Here is a 17,593-nt window from a genome sequence, read left to right as displayed (position 1 = left end):
GAAGAGAACGACTATGAGCAAAACTATTACCAGAAAGTCTGGAGGTGGAGGAAGCAACAAAAAAACGTACCAAAGCTTTTATTAAAATCCTAAAGAATCCAACCAAATCCATGAGAAAAATGGCATCTGAACTTGAGGTAGACAACAAGAGCGTTAGAAATGCAGTAAAATATGATTTGAAGATTTAAATTCTCATGACTTTCAATAAACTAATTGGTCATACACTGTCTTTCAATCCCTGCCTCAAAATATTGTAAATTTTGCTTCCCCACCCTGTAATACTAGTTATTACTCACTTTATGGAAATAATATGCAAAAAAAAAAAGGTTTAAAAAAAGCCTGTTAATTACAGTCTAATAATAATAACAAGCAATTGATTTACACTCAAACATGTCACTGCAGATCGGGTTTATCAAGAACAGCAAAGTTACAGTAATGGTTCTGTGGTGGAAAAATTTACTTTTTATATTTTATACTCTTTATATTTTATACTGTTAGTACATCTTCTTTTAATGCTGAGTCATTATTCATTATGTGTGATGTTTACCACTCTGTAACACCCCCAACCCAGGAACGGAGTTCTTGCCTTGAGTTAAAACCCAAACACCTAAATGTCTGAATGTGTAGATAGAGGATGGCGCCTGCACTCCAGATTGGATGCAAGCAAGGTTAGAGTGAAGAGGTCATCATGACCTCTTCACGGAGCAGAGAAGGAGTACAGGGTGAACCAAAAAAAAGTTTACACTGCCATAATACAACTTCAATGCCATGTTTATTCAGCTTAGAATTAGAATTTGACCACAAATTATACATTATTGTAAAGAGCATGTACAGTAGATTCTACTTTTCAATGTGTCCTCCCTTAAGTGTCACAACAGCCTCCAGGCGCCTGCGGAATGCTTGACAGGTCTTATTTATGTAGGATGCTGTCATCTTTTCCCAAGATCTAACAATGGACCTCTCCAAGGCTGCCACAGAAGGGTGTGGCTTCTTACAGGCACTGTCCTCCACAGTTGCCCATATGCTATAATCCAGGGGATTGAGATCTGGACTCTGGGGTGGCCACATATCCTTGGACCAGAATGCCTGAGTCCTTTTGGAGGTGTGTGCTGGTGCACCGTCCTGCTGGAACACATAATTCCCATCCGGGTAGTTGGCAAGGATCGATGGCTTGACTTTATCATTCATAATATCCAGATATTTGTCCGTGTTGATGCACACTCCTGAAGGAATGAACACTGGAGGCATCTTCTTTCCATCTGATGAGATGAGGCCAAAAACCATGACAGAAGCTGGGTGTTTTGTAGTGTTGGCATACTTTACATTATCAGGGACATCTGAAGGATCACTTCCAATCCATCGGTCATTTCTGCGGTTGGGGATTGCATCCACAGTAAAAATCTTTTCATCTGAGAACAGATCGCACGACCTGCTGCAGCATGCTTGACATCTTTCAACAACCCCTTGGACCGACTGACCCGACTTTCTTGTTGAGCCTCAGTAAGCAGTGGAACCTTTACTCTGGCCCTGGACTTCATGTTCAGATCATTCTTGATGAGCTGTTGCATTGATGAGCAGCTCACATCAAGCTCATGTGCCATCTTTCTCATGGACCTCACAAGATTTGTCTTGATGTGCCGTTTGACCTTGTCAATCAAGTTTTTGGTCCACACAGATCAGGGACGACCAGACCCAGGTTTTCGTGAGGCTGTTCCAGTATCTTTCAGCTTCTTTTTAATTTTGTAGACTGCACACCTGGTATTCCCAGCTTTGCTGCAATCTCAGTAGGTGTCAGACCGGCACACAGCAATTCAGGTACAGCTAAAGTTTTCTTCATTTTCAACAGAAGCACATGAATTGGAGAGAAGAGAAATTACCTGCTGCATTGAGTGACCTTAATGAATCACTGAAGCATGACAACCTATGTAGATATGCTTCAATGGCTTTTAAACAAGCAGTCAACTGAGTGTACACTTTTTTTTTGGGTCACCCTGTAGTAGGGAGTGGTATGATGTACGTAGGGAATGACATCATAGTTTGAGGGGGTTGGATTTGGTTCAATATAATCTTTAGTTTTCTCTTGTTTAATCAGACTTCACTTACAGAGTTTCTCTGTGATTGACTTCTCAATAAATGCATTTATTTATTTTAACTCTAACTTTCTCTCCTCCTCTTTGTGTGTGGGTTATCAGTTGAACATTTCCATAACAGTTCCTATGTCGGTGTATGGGATGATCCACTGTGTTGGCTGCTATGGAACTAAAACAATAAAATCCATGATTATACAAGAGAACAGCTGTAGAATAACTGTCCACTGGAGTGACCACTGAGCATCAAAGGGTTAAACAGTTTAGATCAGTAGATGGTTTGGTTGACGGTGGATGTTTGGGTCTTTTATGGGTAAAAACAAGAAAATGACAAGTGCAAAAGGTGATTACACAGGCGAGAAAGGAGGTGAAATTAGGTGGCGATTGATTTAAAGACGAGAAAATGAACAAGGGGCATGGTGAGGAAAGAAAGACGCTGGCAGGAAGAGAAAGACGGAGCATAGAGGAGATGATAGTCCTGCAGACGTGCAGCTGGATGAACACAAGGGCCCTGTGTGGGCTCCGAGTGTGTGTTCAGGGCTTTACTGGGAGCAGAAGCCAGGTCTAGTTGGTATTTAGAGGGAGTTTGCATGCAGCTCCTTTCGTACAGACCGAACCCTTATCCTGACTGGACTGAACTGGCTGAGAGACGCAGGGCAGCACATCAGAGAAGAAGAAGAAGAAGAAGAAGTTTGGACGAAAAAAAAAATATATATATATGGGATAAAAAGTAAAGAGGGTGGAATAGGAAGTAGCATCAGGGCAGAGAAAGGTAGCAAGAAAACTCACTTTTGGAGCAGGAGGTCCGTGGTCATCCAGATATGTGGATTCACCTGCAAAGACAGACGAAGAATATATGTTTAGAGTCCACCGCTGTAAAAAGATCAGTCATGAGGTTCTGAGAAATTAAATGAGGTCAAAACTCAGTCCATTACAGTAGATCATTACAAAAAAACAGCTGTTTAAGCCTGGAAAGATACTGGAAAAAGTGTCATGATACATATATTTTGCAGTTTTTAGACTAAAAAGAGGTAGTATGAGTGTTGTCACCGTATTTTTTCTTGTAATCAAGAAGGAATAAATGCAATCACGCCTACGTTTCATCCTGTCTGTGATCATTTGCTGCTTGGGGCTTTTTTTTTTTTTTTTTTTTTACATTTGATTGGAAACAGTATAATGCAACAGTTTTTTCAGACAAATTTTTCATTCTTTTTCTTTTAGTATAAAATATGCTCAGATTCACAAATACCAACTGTAAAAAATATCATTCATGAGGTTCTGAGAAACTAAAACAAGGTTAAAACTCAGTCCATACAGTAGATCATTACAAAAAGCCTGGAAAGATACTGAGAAGTGTCATGATACATATATTTTGCAGTTTTTAGACTAAAAAGCAGTATGAATTTAGGAATTAGTATCATGCAACAGTTTTTTCAGACATTTTATTTTATTTTTTTATGAACTATGCTCAGATTCACAAATACCCACTGTAAAAAATATCATTCATGAGGTTCTGAGAGACCAAAAAAGGTCAAAACTCAGTCCATTACAGTATATCAATACAAAAAAACAGGTATTTAAGCCCGGAAAATAGAGAAGTGTCATGATACATATATTTTGCACTTTTTAGAGTAAAAACCGGTAGTATGCGTGTTGTCACCTTATTTTTCTTGTAATAAAGAAGGAATAAATGCAACCACGCCTACGCTTTTTCTTGGGTCTTTTTTTTTTTTTTTTTTTTTTTTTTTTTTACATTTGATTGGAAACAGTATAATGCAACAGTTTTTTCATGACAAATTTTTCATTCTTTTTTCTTTTATTATAAAATATGCTCAGATTCACAAATACCCACTGTAAAAATATCATTCATGAGGTTCTGAGAAACTAAAACAAGGTTAAAACTCAGTCCATTACAGTAGATCATTACAAAAAGCCTGGAAAGATACTGAGAAAGTGTCATGATACATATATTTTGCAGTTTTTAGACTAAAAAGCAGTATGAATTTAGGAATTAGCATCATGCAACAGTTTTTTTCAGACAATTTTTTTTGTTTCTTTTTTTTTATGAAATATGCTCAGATTCACAAATACCCACTGTAAAAATATCATTCATGAGGTTCTGAGAGACCAAAACAAGGTCAAACTCAGTCCATTACAGTATATTGTTACAAAAAACTGGTGTTTAAGCCTGGAAAGATACTAAGGAAGTGTCATGGATACATATATTTTTGCAGTTTTTAGAATAAAAAGTTGTTGATTTTTGTGTGTGTGCAACCACGCTACATTTCATCATTTCTGTGATTATTTGCTGCCTTTTTCTGCTTTTTGTTCATGTTATTGACTACTTATAAAGTCAAAGTTGGGCTTTTTTTTACATTAAATAATGCTTTTGACTGGAAACAGTATATGCAACAGTTTTTTCAGATACATTTTAATTACTTTTTTTTATATTTTGTATGAATATGCTCAGATTCACAAATACCCACTGTAAAATTTATCATTCATGAGGTTCTGAGAGACCAAAACAAGGTAAAAATTTCCGACCATTACTGTATATCATTTAAAAAACAAAACAAAACTGATGTTAAGCCTGGAAAGATACTAAGGAAGTGTCTCATGATACATATATTTTTTGTAGTTTTTAGAATAAAAACTAGTATGATTTTTGTGTTGTGTGCAACCACGCTTACATTTCATCATTTCTGTGATTACTTTGCTGCTTTTTCTGCTTTTTGTTCATGTTATTGACTACTTATAAAGTCAAAGTTTGGGCTTTTTTACATTAAATAATTGCTTTGACTGGAAAACAGTATAATGCAACAGTTTTTTCCAGACACATTTTCACATTTTTTAAAATAAAATATGCTCAGATACACAAATACCCACTGTAAAAAAATATCACTCATGAGGTTCTGAGAGACCAAAACGAGGTCAAAACTTAGTCCATTACAGTAGATCGTTACAAAAAAACTGGAAAGATACTGAGAAAGTGTCATGATACATATATTTTTGCAATTTTTAGAATAAAAAGTAGTATGATTTTTTGTGTTGTGTGCAACCATGCTTACATTTCATCCTGTCAGTGATCATTTGCTGCTTTTCAGTTTGTTCTTTTTAGGGACAGAGCCGAGAGGGCAGAAGGCAGAAGGCCAGGCCCCTATTGTTTTTCGTTCGTTGTTTATTATTATTATTTCCCGATGCTACTTTGAACTGGATTTTGAACCCCCTAAACATGCTTGAAAACCCACCAAATTTGGCATGTACATCAGGTCCGGCGAAAAATTTGATAAAATGCAAAAATTAACCCTGTAGGTGCCAAATGTGCTCTCTAGTGCCACCTATGTCAAAAAACACAGAAACCGCCATAGCAGCCGGCAGGAATGTCCAAGAGACATGAAACCATTTCCAAAATGTTCCTTACATCGAGCACTGCAAAAATATGGGAGGACGCTATGAGCTCTCTCCAAGAGGAAGTCAGAAAATTGTCTATATTTTATATATATATATATATATATATATATATATATATATATGTACAGGGTGGGGGAAGCAAAATTTACAATGAACATTTAGTTGTTTTTTCTCAGCAGGCACTACGTCAATTGTTTTGAAACCAAACATATACTGATGTCATAATCATACCTAACACTATTATCCATACCTTTTCAGAAACTTTTGCCCATATGAGTAATCAGGAAAGCAAACGTCAAAGAGTGTGTGATTTGCTGAATGCACTCGTCACACCAAAGGAGATTTCAAAAATAGTTGGAGTGTCCATAAAGACTGTTTATAATGGAAAGAAGAGAATGACTAGGAGCAAAACTATTAGGAGAAAGTCTGGAAGATACTATTAAAGAAGAATGGGAGAAGTTGTCACCCGAATATTTGAGGAACACTTGCGCAAGTTTCAGGAAGCGTGTGAAGGCAGTTATTGAGAAAGAAGGAGGACATATAGAATAAAAACATTTTCTATTATGTCAATTTTCTTGTGGCAAATAAATTCTCATGACTTTCCATAAACTAATTGGTCATACACTGTCTTTCAATGCCTGCCTCAAAATATTGCAAATTTTGCTTCCCCACCCTATATATATATATATATATATATATATATATATAAACTAGAATAAAAATGAGGACTTGATAAAAATGTGAATGGTACACACACACACACACACACACAATAAAGTTTTACAAAATCAAAGCCTTATTACAAAATGTAAAGCATAAGTTGTATGCTCACCTGTTTGTACAATTTCAAGTCGCTCAAACAGATTGTGTCTGTCACACACACACACTTGCATACACACACAGTAGGCTTTTCAAAATAAAAGCCTCATTAAAAGGTGATGGTGGTTTCAGCAGAGGGGCGCAGCTGTTCTGTAGGGATGAAAGGAGGACGGATGCAAAAAGGAGGAGGCTGGTGTCGGGACGGAGAGGTGTGAGTGGAGCTGAGGTGTCGACAGCCACGGGAGGTGGAACGTACGGGAGGCGGAACGCACGAGAGGTGGAATGAATGGGAGGCAGAACGCACAGAAGGCGGAACGCATGGGAGGCGGAACAAATGGGAGGCGGATCGCCCAGTGCGAGGTCCCGCCCAATGCTGCTTGCAGCTTTAATTTACATTTATGCATTTGGCAGACGCTTTTTTCCAAAGCAACTTACAGGGGAAAACCAATCAAATCAATCAATTAATCAAATTTTATTTATACAAAAGTTATCTCATGACACTTCACATATAGAGGTGGTCCAAACCAGACTAAGTCAGTTTACAGAAACCCAACAGAATCCTCCAGGAGCAAACACTTGTGACTGACGACAGTGGTGAGGAAAAACCTCCTGTTAACAGGCAGAAACCCCGTTAGGTTTTTACATGAAACAGTTGCTTTGATTGGAAACAGTATGATGCACCAGTTTTTCAGACACATTTCCCTTTTTTTTTTTAATGAAATATGGTCAAATATACAAATACCCACTGTAAAAAAGATCATTCACGAGGTTCTAAGAAATCAAAACAAAGTCAAAACTCAGTCCATTACAGTAAAAAAAGCAGGTATTTAAAGTGAGAAAAACTGAGAATGTTGGCTCATACATATATTTTGCAGTTTTTAGAATAAAAAGACGGTAGCATGAAAATTGTACTGTCAGTTTATTTCTCTTGCAATAAAGAAGGACGCCTACATTTCATCCTCTGTGATCATTTGCTCTTTTTTCGGCTTTTGTAAATGTTATCGACTACGAATATGATATATTTAAAGTAAAAGTTTGGGATTATTTACAATAAATAATCACCTTATCTGGAAACAGCTGATGCAACAGTTTTTTTCAAACACATTTTTTTCTTTTTTTTAATGTAATATCTTTTGCAGTGGACCTCTTTTTTTTAAGTAATGCGGTCAAACTCTACACTGTTAAAAAAAAAAAAAGAGGGTATTATTCCGACAGCAGGGGGTGCCACAAAAATACAGTAAAATAACGGATTTTTTTTTTTTTTTTTTTTTCAAAATACTACATAAAAATTGGATCACATATTATTCGATTTTTGCAGCCTGGCATATGTCATAATTAAACTCCAACATTACAACGTTAATAAATTAATTTAGACCCTCACCTCTCAAATGAAGCCCAGGTATCAGTAAAAGCAGGATTTATACTTTAATGGCGTTCGGATCAAAAACAGTGGTTATACTGGAAGAAATAGTGCGTTTTAGGCACACTTGGCAGACAGATGCTAGTCTTGTAATTTTCTTTTGTTTACAATGTGCACATTTTAGTCGGTGGCCAGAATTTTAAAGATCATGCAAAAATGAACAACTTTTGAATTCTAACCTTATTTAAATAGTGAAAATAATATGAAGATTTTTAACACGAAGTGCAAAGTGTGCCTAAAAAGCGCACCCGGATACCGGCGGGTTAAAAATACAGGAAAAAACTGTAAAATAAACAGTGAAAATTCTGTTAAATTACAGATTTTTTTTTTTACAGTGTACAGAGGACAAAAACAGATCTGAGAACGTCTTATATTTGCGACCATTCTTCATTTTTCAAAACCGAACCCTCGTACAACAGCCTCACACAAACTGCAGAGACGTCAGGAGGAGTCTCCCAGACTCTTTTTACAGTGGATTGAACACTGTGAATGTGTGTGTGGGAACAATGGGGTCTTTCAGAACCACCCCACACTGTCGGTCTGGACCCGCCTTGGACTCAGTTTCCCAAATCCAGACCCTGGTTTCAGTTCTTTGGCTGAAACGACGCTCCAGAGTTCCCATCGTATGAAAACCTTCAGGACGTGTGCCCGGTACAAGACAGGAGGACAAACTGTAGAGCGAGCAGGGGATAAAACTAGAAAGAGAGGAAATATTACAGAATAGAACAAACTGGCTTTGTGTTTCGGAAATGTGACCACGCACACAGATGAGAAAATGTGGGAAAAATAATACACACCACCAGTTTAGCATTTTGGAAACACACTGACAGATGTAATTTTATGCATGAGGTTCAAGGTCTGGGCCTGGATAAGTACTGTTTTATAGAAGGAACAGACATGTGAATCTGTCTATTTACAGTTAATCTGTTTATTTTTTTTCTTTTTGTTCATTTGGCTACTTATTTAGGTTTATTTTTGTCCATTTTTCTTGACAATGTGTTCTTTTTTTTAAATTAAAACTTAACTAAATGAGACTAATTAGATAATTTGCTGTTGTTTTTTGTCGTCTGCTACTTTTGTTTGGCAATTTCCCCTATTTTGTTTTTTTTTTTTTTACTTTTATTATCATCATCTATCTATCTATCTATCTAAATAGTTATAGTTTTTTTTTTTTTTCCCAAATTTAATCTTTTTTTTTTTTTTTTTTTCCATTTAGCTACTGATTGTATTTATTTTTGTCCATTTTCTTGACAATTCTGTTATTTTTATTATTAATTTAGTCTCTTTTTTTTTCTTCTTGCTTTTTTGTCTTTGATGCTAATGTTTGTCCATTTTTCCCTTATTTTGTTGACTTTTTTACTCATTTGTATGAAGTTTGTTAATTATCTATCTATCATCCATCCATCGTAAATAGTTATAGTTATTAGGTTTTTTTTTTTTTTTTCCAAAATTTAATCTATCTTTTTCTTTGTTCATTTAGCTACTTATTTGTGTTTATTTTTGTCCATTTTCTTGACAATTCTATTCTTTTTATTAATTAGTCTTTTTTTTTTTTTTTTTTGCTTTTTTTTGTCTTTGATGCTAATGTTTGTCCATTTTTCCCTTATTTTGTTGACTTTTTTACTCATTGTATGAAGTTTGTTAATTATCCATCCATCCATCCATCCATCCATCCATCATAAAATAATTATAGTTACAATTAGTTTTTTTTTTTTTGCCAAAATTTAATCTATTTTTTCTTTTTGTTCATTTAGCTCTTATTGTGTTTATTTTTTGCCCATTTTCTTGACAATTCTGTTCTTTTTTTTATTAACTTAGTCTCATTTAGTTCTTTTTCACTAATTTTGCTGTTTTTTTTGTTGTCTTTGATGCTTGTTTGTCAATTTTTCCTTTATTTTGTTAATTTTTTACTCATTTCTATCCATCCATCTATCTATCTATTGTAAATAGTTATATTTTATGCATTACTTACTGATTGTAATATTTATCTTTTTTACCTATTTATTTTAGCTGCTTTTATGTGTATGCTTATAGTAGATTTTATATGATGCACAGATTGGATGGTACTTTTAAATCTCGTATTTGTTACAGTGTCAATAAAGATATTCTATTCTATTCTATTAAGTGATTTATCCCCATTTATTCTAATATTATCCTCTGTATTTTGCATTTTTTCAGTGAAAATCAGGTATTTTCTAAAGTTTAATCTATTTTTTTTATTTATTTTTGCTCATTTCGCTACTTATTGATGTTAATTTTTGTCCATTTTCTTGACAATTTTGTTCACTTTTTACTCATTTAGTCTCATTTAGTTCATTTTTAACTAATTTTGATGGTTTTTTGTCTTTGATGCTATGTTTGTACATTTTTTCCCTTATTTTGTTGATTTTTTTACTCATTTGTATGAATTTTGTTAATTAATTATCTATCTATCTATCTATCTATCTATCTATCTATCTATCTATCTATCTATCTATCTATCTATCTATCTATCTATCTATCTATCTATCTATCATCACTTGACCTTAACATTTCCTCTCTTGCTCATTCAAAAAAAAGGGGGAAAATAACCCAAAAACCTTACATATTAGTCCTTTTATGATAGAAAATACAAGAGGATTTAACCCCATAAAGGACCCAGAACTACTTTTATGGCAGTTCCCAAATGAATTTTTCTCTATTTTAACCTTTTCTTAAGTGATTTATCACCATTTATTATAATACTACTTCTGTATTTTGCATTTTTCTGTGAAAATCAGATCATTTCCTATATTCAATCTATTTATTTTTGTCATTTTGTTTATTTTATTGCCAATTTTATTCACTTTTTTTTATTATTAATTTAGTCTCTGATGCTTGTTTGTCCATTTTTCCTCTTATTTTTGTAATTTTTTTTACTCAGACCTACTTTTATGGCAGTTCCCAAATGAATTTTTCTCTATTTTTAACCTTTTCTTAAGTGATTTATTCCCATTTATTATAATATTAACTTCTGTATTTTGGTTTTTTTTTTAGTGAAAATTAGGTATTTACCAAAATTTAATCTTTTTTTCTTTTTCTTCATTTACCTACTTATTTATGTTTTGTCCATTTCTTGACAGTTTTGTAAAATTTGTAGTAATTTAGTCTCATTAGTTCATTTTGTAATTGATTTAGTGCTTTTTTTTTGTCTTTGATGCTTATGTTTGTCCATGTTTTCCCTTATTTAGTTAATTTTTACTCATTTGTATTAATTTTGTTCATATCTATCTATCTATCTATCTATCTTACATAGTTTCGTCTCGTCTGTATTTAGACGTTCTGTATTTTACTGGTCCATCTGTCTCTCTTTTGTCACTTTTAACAGTTTTCCCGTGACATGAGGCAGGCACATGTTTTCAGCTCCCAACGAGGCATTCGAGGTCAATGACAGTTTGAGGATGCGAAGAGGCAGATATCTCTGTTCCTTCCTCTGTCATCTATCACGGACACCTCCCACACCCACCCCCCCACCCCCCCTTCGTCATCCCTCCACGTCCCGTATGTGCTTCTCATTAGCGTTTTGGACAGAGGATTGGAACTAATTTTTTCCAGGGCACGAGGCTCATAAAAGCTGACATCTGCCCTCCGCCCCCACCACCCACAGAGAGAGGCAAATGAAACTTCAGTGTACTGTACTCACCCCCCACCCCCCATTGTCCTCTGATCCCCTGCTAGAAGTCAGGAAGGAGGAAGACCAGAACTACAGCTCACATGAATTTACTCTGTGGCAGCATGTTTGTAATTTCTACTCCTCAGCGACTGATCTGCACGTGATTATCTGTTACTTAGTGCACATTTCTGACTTGGTTTGCACCGACTAAATGTTCAGTTTTCAATAAACAAAAAAAACACACTAACGGACAAGTGACTATTTTTGGTAATTTCCGAATACACGTAATGTGTATGTTGACAGGTGTCTGGATCAGCACTTATGTTGTAATGTTCTAAAAGTGTCGCTATTTTCACCTTACATGTGTTTTTGTTGTATTTTACTTTTTTTTTTTTTTTTCTTTGCCACTTATGGGTAAGGAACCAAATATAGTAACTTCAATGACCTAATTTTCTACATAATACATATACATATATATATATATATATATATATATATATATATTTTTTTTTTTTTTTTTTTTTTTTTTTTTTAATCACAAAGTCTTGCTATGTCCTCCAATAGCACACTATGGTTGAGTATTTCTATGAGTGCCCTATAATAGTTAAATTAACCCTTTATCAGGAAAGTGACTATTTTTGGTCATTTCTGAATACACGTATGAGTATGTTGAATAATGAGTATGTTGACAGGTGTCTGGATCAGCACTTATGTTGTAATGTTCTAAAAGTGTTGTTCTTTTCACCTTACATGTGTTTTTGTTGTATTTTACTTCAATTTTTTTTTGTTTTGTTTTGTTTTTCTTGCCACTTTATGGGTACAGAACCAAATATAGTAACTTCATTGACTGCGTGCCTACTTTTTTAGTTGAGATTGTACCTGTTATGTGTAGTCGAAAAGTAATTTTAATAAATGTATGAAAGAACTAGAAGCACTCGGAGAGCGCAGACCTCCACCAAGGTTGATCCAGTGGCCCCCCCCGTGGGCCCCCCCACCCCGATCACCACCAAAATTTAATCATTTCTTCCTTATCCATTTCCAACAAACCCTGAAAATTTCATCCAAATCTGTCCATAACTTTTGAGTTATGTTGCACACTAACGGACAGACAAACAAACAAACAGACAGACAAACAACAAACAAACAAACAAACCCTGGCAAAAACCATAACCTCCTTGGCGGAGGTAATTAATTCATAATTTGCAGTGAACTTTCAAAACCTCCACAAGCCCTCTGAGTTGAGAAACTTTCTAAATTTTTTGTGTAATGTAAAAAAAAAAATCAAAAAGTCAAAAAGTTCATTTTAATAAATGTATGAATGAATGAATGATGAATGAATGAATGAATGAACACTCAATTCGCAGTAAATTATGTTTTACAGACAGAAACATTTTGAAACTAGAAAAGCACTTGCAGTGCGCAGACCTCCGTCAAGGCAGATCAGTGCTGTCCCCCCCCCCCCCCAATCACCACCAAAATTTAACCATTTGTTCCTTGTGCCAATAACAACATTTCCTGAAATTTTCATCCAAATCTGTGCATAATTTTTTGAGTTATCTTGCACACAGCCAGACAGACAGACAAACCAACGCCAGCAAAAACAGAACCTCCTTGGCGAAGGTAAACATATGAAAATCACAGAAGTGCATGAATATCACACAAACAAGTTTCACTACAATCATTCCTGTCAGGTTAGTGAAATCACAAAGTTTTTCAGTGAATTCAATTCAACACACTGTATTTGTCCCCAAGGAGTAATTAAAAAACAGTAGTTTTAAAAGACTACACAATTTTTTTTTATGTCCTCAAGTATTTCTTATCTTACAAGATTATGTGCCTTTGGACATACTCTAAATACTCTTTTTTCATATTTATTAAGACTTTCACATAAAATCCCAGACTTTCAAGGTTTGGAAAGCAGAGTTTCAAAATTCCCTACTTTTTAAGACTTTTACGACCTGCACAAGCACCCTGGTATGTTGACGGTGTCTGTATCTGCACTTATGTTGTTGTAATGTTCTAAAAGTGATGTTGTAATAGTTTTTTTTTTTTTTTTTTTGTTTATGGGCTCAGCTGGCTGACAGGCAGCTGTCTGTACCAATAAGGCAGCAGCCGACACCAACTGCACTCCCAGTCATCATTGCACATTTTTCTGACACGTTGCTTGTGTACAGGGGGGGAAGCAAAATTTACAATGAACATTTAGTTGTTTTCTCAGCAGGCACTACGTCAATTGTTTTGAAACCAAACATATATTGATGTCATAATCATACCTAACTATTATCCATACCTTTTCAGAAACTTTTGCCCATATGAGTAATCAGGAAAGCAAACGTCAAAGAGTGTGTGATTTGCTGAATGCACTCGTCACACCAAAGGAGATTTCAAAAATAGTTGGAGTGTCCATAAAGACTGTTTATAATGGAAAGAAGAGAATGACTATGAGCAAAACTATTACCAGAAAGTCTGGAAGTGGAGGAAGCAACAAAAAACGTACCAAAGCTTTTATTAAAGCTCTCAAATCCAAAATCCTAAAGGATCCAACCAAATCCATGAGAAAAATGGCAATTGAGCTTGAGGTAGACAACAAGACGTTAGAAATGCAGTAAAATATGATTTGAAGTGAAAATCTTACACAAGAACACCAAAACACTTGTTGACAACAGCAACAAATCCAACTTTAGCAATTTTTGGGAATCATGTTTAATGGCCGCCTTCTAGCCCAGATCTAAACCCTCTGGATTCTGCTGTTTGGGGCGTTTTAGAACATGCTACCAATAGAACATCACACAGCAATGTCGACTTTCTTAAAGATACTATTAAAGAAGAATGGAGAAGTTGTCCCCAATATTTGAGGAACACTTGCGCAAGTTTCAGGAAGCGTGTGAAGGCAGTTATTGAGAAAGAAGGAGGACACATAGAATAAAAACATTTTCTATTATGTCCATTTTCTTGTGGCAAATAAATTCTCATGACTTTAAATAAACTCATTGGTCATACACTGTCTTTCAATCCCTGCCTCAAAATATTGTAAATTTTGCTTCCCACCCTGTATCCTCTTTATTTGGACATTTTACCAGGGAGTATCTCACACTACTTTTTTTTTTTTCCTACTTATCTCATCCAGTGTCCTAACAGTAGAATGGTAGTCTGGTTCCTTTTGGTGCTGAACAAATTTGCTTTTCCAAGGGTAACTTCATAAAGTATATGAAGCACTCTTTGATATTCTACTGTGTTTATTATGAGTTTTGTTGAACCACATTTCGATGTCGGACCTGACATGTGGGGGTGGGGGTGGGGGGGTAAGAAGGGGAGAGAACAAGAGAGAATAGGTGGCGAAGACCCTCACAAGAAAGTATGAACAACACAAACAGTAACAACCATGGAGACAATTATAATGGTAACAATAACTACAACCAGAACTGAGTAAACGAGAGAAAAAGAGAGAGAGAAAAAAACAAAACAAACAAAACTACAAAAAAAAAAAAAAAAACAACAATGAAATATATAAGACCTATGAAATGATGAATATACGAAAAGAGAGCATGAACAAATATCATATACCACGTTCGCACAAATAATACCTATAACAAATAATACCAGAAACAAATCCTCACATCAGTTCATTCACATTCATCTGTTGTGACAGAGTGAACCAGGCAAACAGACTGAGGTGAAGAAATGTAATGTTCTAAAACAGGCATGTCCAAAGTCCGGCCCGGGGGCCAATCACGGCCCGCGGTCAGATTTTATACGGCCCACAGCTTGTATGTATTATTTATGGCCCGCTGGACTGTTGAACTGAGTACATGAATCATAAAAGCTTCAAAATGCAGTTTCTCCTTTCACCTCATGGTGGCAGCACCACTCTAACTCTATCTGGATCTGTGACTTTGCCGTGAACCTTTTCGCTAATTTCTAACCATGGCGCCTGTAAATAAATAAACAAAGTTGACAGTGAGGGCCGCCGCTTCCAGGAGAGAATGGGAATTACAATTTTTTTTCACTGAAAATCGAGGCGATTGTGTTTGCCTAATTTGTCAACAGACTGTTGCCTTGTTTAAGGAATTCAACGTAAAGAGACGCTAGCAGACAAAACATGCTAACGCATATGACAAGCTAGCAGGGAGTGAGCGCTCCAAAAAAGTGAAGTAAATTCCAGCTGCTTTAAACTCACAACAGTGACTCTTCATGTGAACCTGGAGTTCAATGAATTCGCCACCAGGACAGGCTACCAAGTTGCCAGGTTAGTTGCCTCTAACTGCTGGTGTTGTGTACTTGTAGATGTGACACAAAATATTACTTTTTGAATGATTTTGTGAAAGACAAGAGTAAGAGTCATATGTTTTCATCTTAAACGTTAACAGACTTTACATTACTGAGTAAATATGAGTAATGATTACTCATATAAGTCATGTTTAAAATGAATGTGGGGTTAAGATTTTTATCAACTTCTTGGACGTTTCAGATACTCCACACAGTTTGTTCTATGTTATCTGACTCCAGATATGAAAGGAAGGCAGAAATGTTTGTTTTTTTTGTTGTTTTGTTTTGTTTTGTTTTTTAATTTGTTCACACCTGAGTGGCTCAGATTTGGTTACATCGCCATTTTAAAAATGATATTGCGACAATGAAAATAAACTTGTTGTAGAACAGCGCATTTATATGTAATTTTTACTGTTTAAAAAACGTCCGAAGGGACCACTGGCCCCTGGCAATGTCCACATTATCAGATCTGGCCCTCTTGAAAAAAAGTTTGGACACCCCTGTTCTAAAATATAGTTCCTTTCACATTACATGTGTTTGGTTTTTTTGTTTGTTTTGTTTTTTTGCCACTTATGGGTAAGGAACCAAATATGGTAACTTCCTTAACCTTCATTTTCTACATGACAATACTTTTTTTTTTAAATTTCACAAAGTAATAAAGTCTGGTTATGTCCTCCAATAGCACACTAAGGTTGAAAATCTGCATTACTATAAAGGGTTAAACTGTATGTTCTGTGGGTACATGCATGGATGTGCAAATGTTTTGAAGGAGAAACTGAGTGGAGAGTGGGTATGCAAAGGCATGTCGCTAAATGGTTAATTGGATTATAGTGTCACAAGATCCACAGTCGTGCCGTGGGCTAAGAGCAGCTGCAACTACTCCGAACTACAATGATCTAATCAATACTGCAGCACAGACCGCATGAACTGTAATGCTTTTAGGTTTTTACTCAGTGAATTCTAAAACAGTCTGTATGTTCCACCGAACGTCTGAGCTTTTAGTAATCGAATATTCCTACAATGTCACAAAGATAATATATGTGTGTTCTATATACAGGGTTCCTACAGGTTTTACAAGTTACATTTAAGACTTTTATAGACCTTTTTAGGACTGCTTAGAACCGAATTTAATGCCTATTTCACAGCCAAAATTGTGTGACTCCTAAAAGTCCCACCATCCCGAGGTATTCCTCATCGACGGCTGCAAAGTTAACGATAACGCTGGTCAATATCAAATTTATTGTTTAAGTTTTTTGAGCTGATTTAAGATAATTTTGGTGTGCTGAATCCAAAATCACATTAATTTTGCTCCATCAGGTCAACTTTCTGAACTATGCTACATATTGGCTTTTTAACATTTTTGCTTACATTTATGGGCATTTTCACATCATATGATACAAAATTCTTTCATATTTCTCGCAATAAACGAGTTCTGAAGATTTTACTTTTGCCAATTTATGATTGTTTTTTTTTTTTAATATTACAGGTGAATGAAATGGCTTCAACTAGAAGATCTTGCAAAAATAAGCCTGACGTATTCTGCTACATCTGCGGTGAATACACCATTGTACCTAACAGGAATCCTGTTAGAAAATGATTTTTTTTCTCTTAAAACCTATTTTGGGTGAGAACTACAGGGTGTGGAAGCAAAATTTACAATGAACATTTAGTTGTTTTTTCTCAGCAGGCACTACGTCAATTGTTTTGAAACCAAACATATATTGATGTCATTATCATACCTAACACTATTATCCATACCTTTTCAGAAACTTTTGCCCATATGAGTAATCAGGAAAGAAACGTCAAAGAGTGTGTGATTTGCTGAATGCACTCGTCACACCAAAGGAGATTTCAAAATAGTTGGAGTGTCCATAAAGACTGTTTATAATGGAAAAAGAGAATGACTATGAGCAAAACTATTACAAGAAAGTCTGGAAGATACTATTAAAGAAGAATGGA

General features: G+C 35.3%; 1 protein-coding gene across 1 annotated transcript in view; it reads right to left on the bottom strand.

The window, feature by feature from the left end:
- The window catches only part of usta (uronyl 2-sulfotransferase a), a 241,053-nt gene that overhangs the window by 139,074 nt on the left and 84,386 nt on the right, over positions 1–17,593 (bottom strand). Inside the window, exons 4-5 of the mRNA XM_030128233.1 lie at positions 8,315–8,432; positions 2,877–2,960 (exon numbers count right to left, since the gene is read on the bottom strand). Coding sequence (XP_029984093.1) covers positions 2,877–2,960; positions 8,315–8,432 — 202 coding nt within the window. The remainder of the gene's footprint in view (positions 1–2,876; positions 2,961–8,314; positions 8,433–17,593) is intronic.

Source organism: Sphaeramia orbicularis, chromosome 24 (assembly GCF_902148855.1).
Source record: "Sphaeramia orbicularis chromosome 24, fSphaOr1.1, whole genome shotgun sequence".
In the NCBI taxonomy this organism is placed as follows: domain Eukaryota; kingdom Metazoa; phylum Chordata; class Actinopteri; order Kurtiformes; family Apogonidae; genus Sphaeramia; species Sphaeramia orbicularis.
Note: the sequence above shows the minus strand (reverse complement) of the source record. Positions and strands in the feature narration are given on the sequence as shown.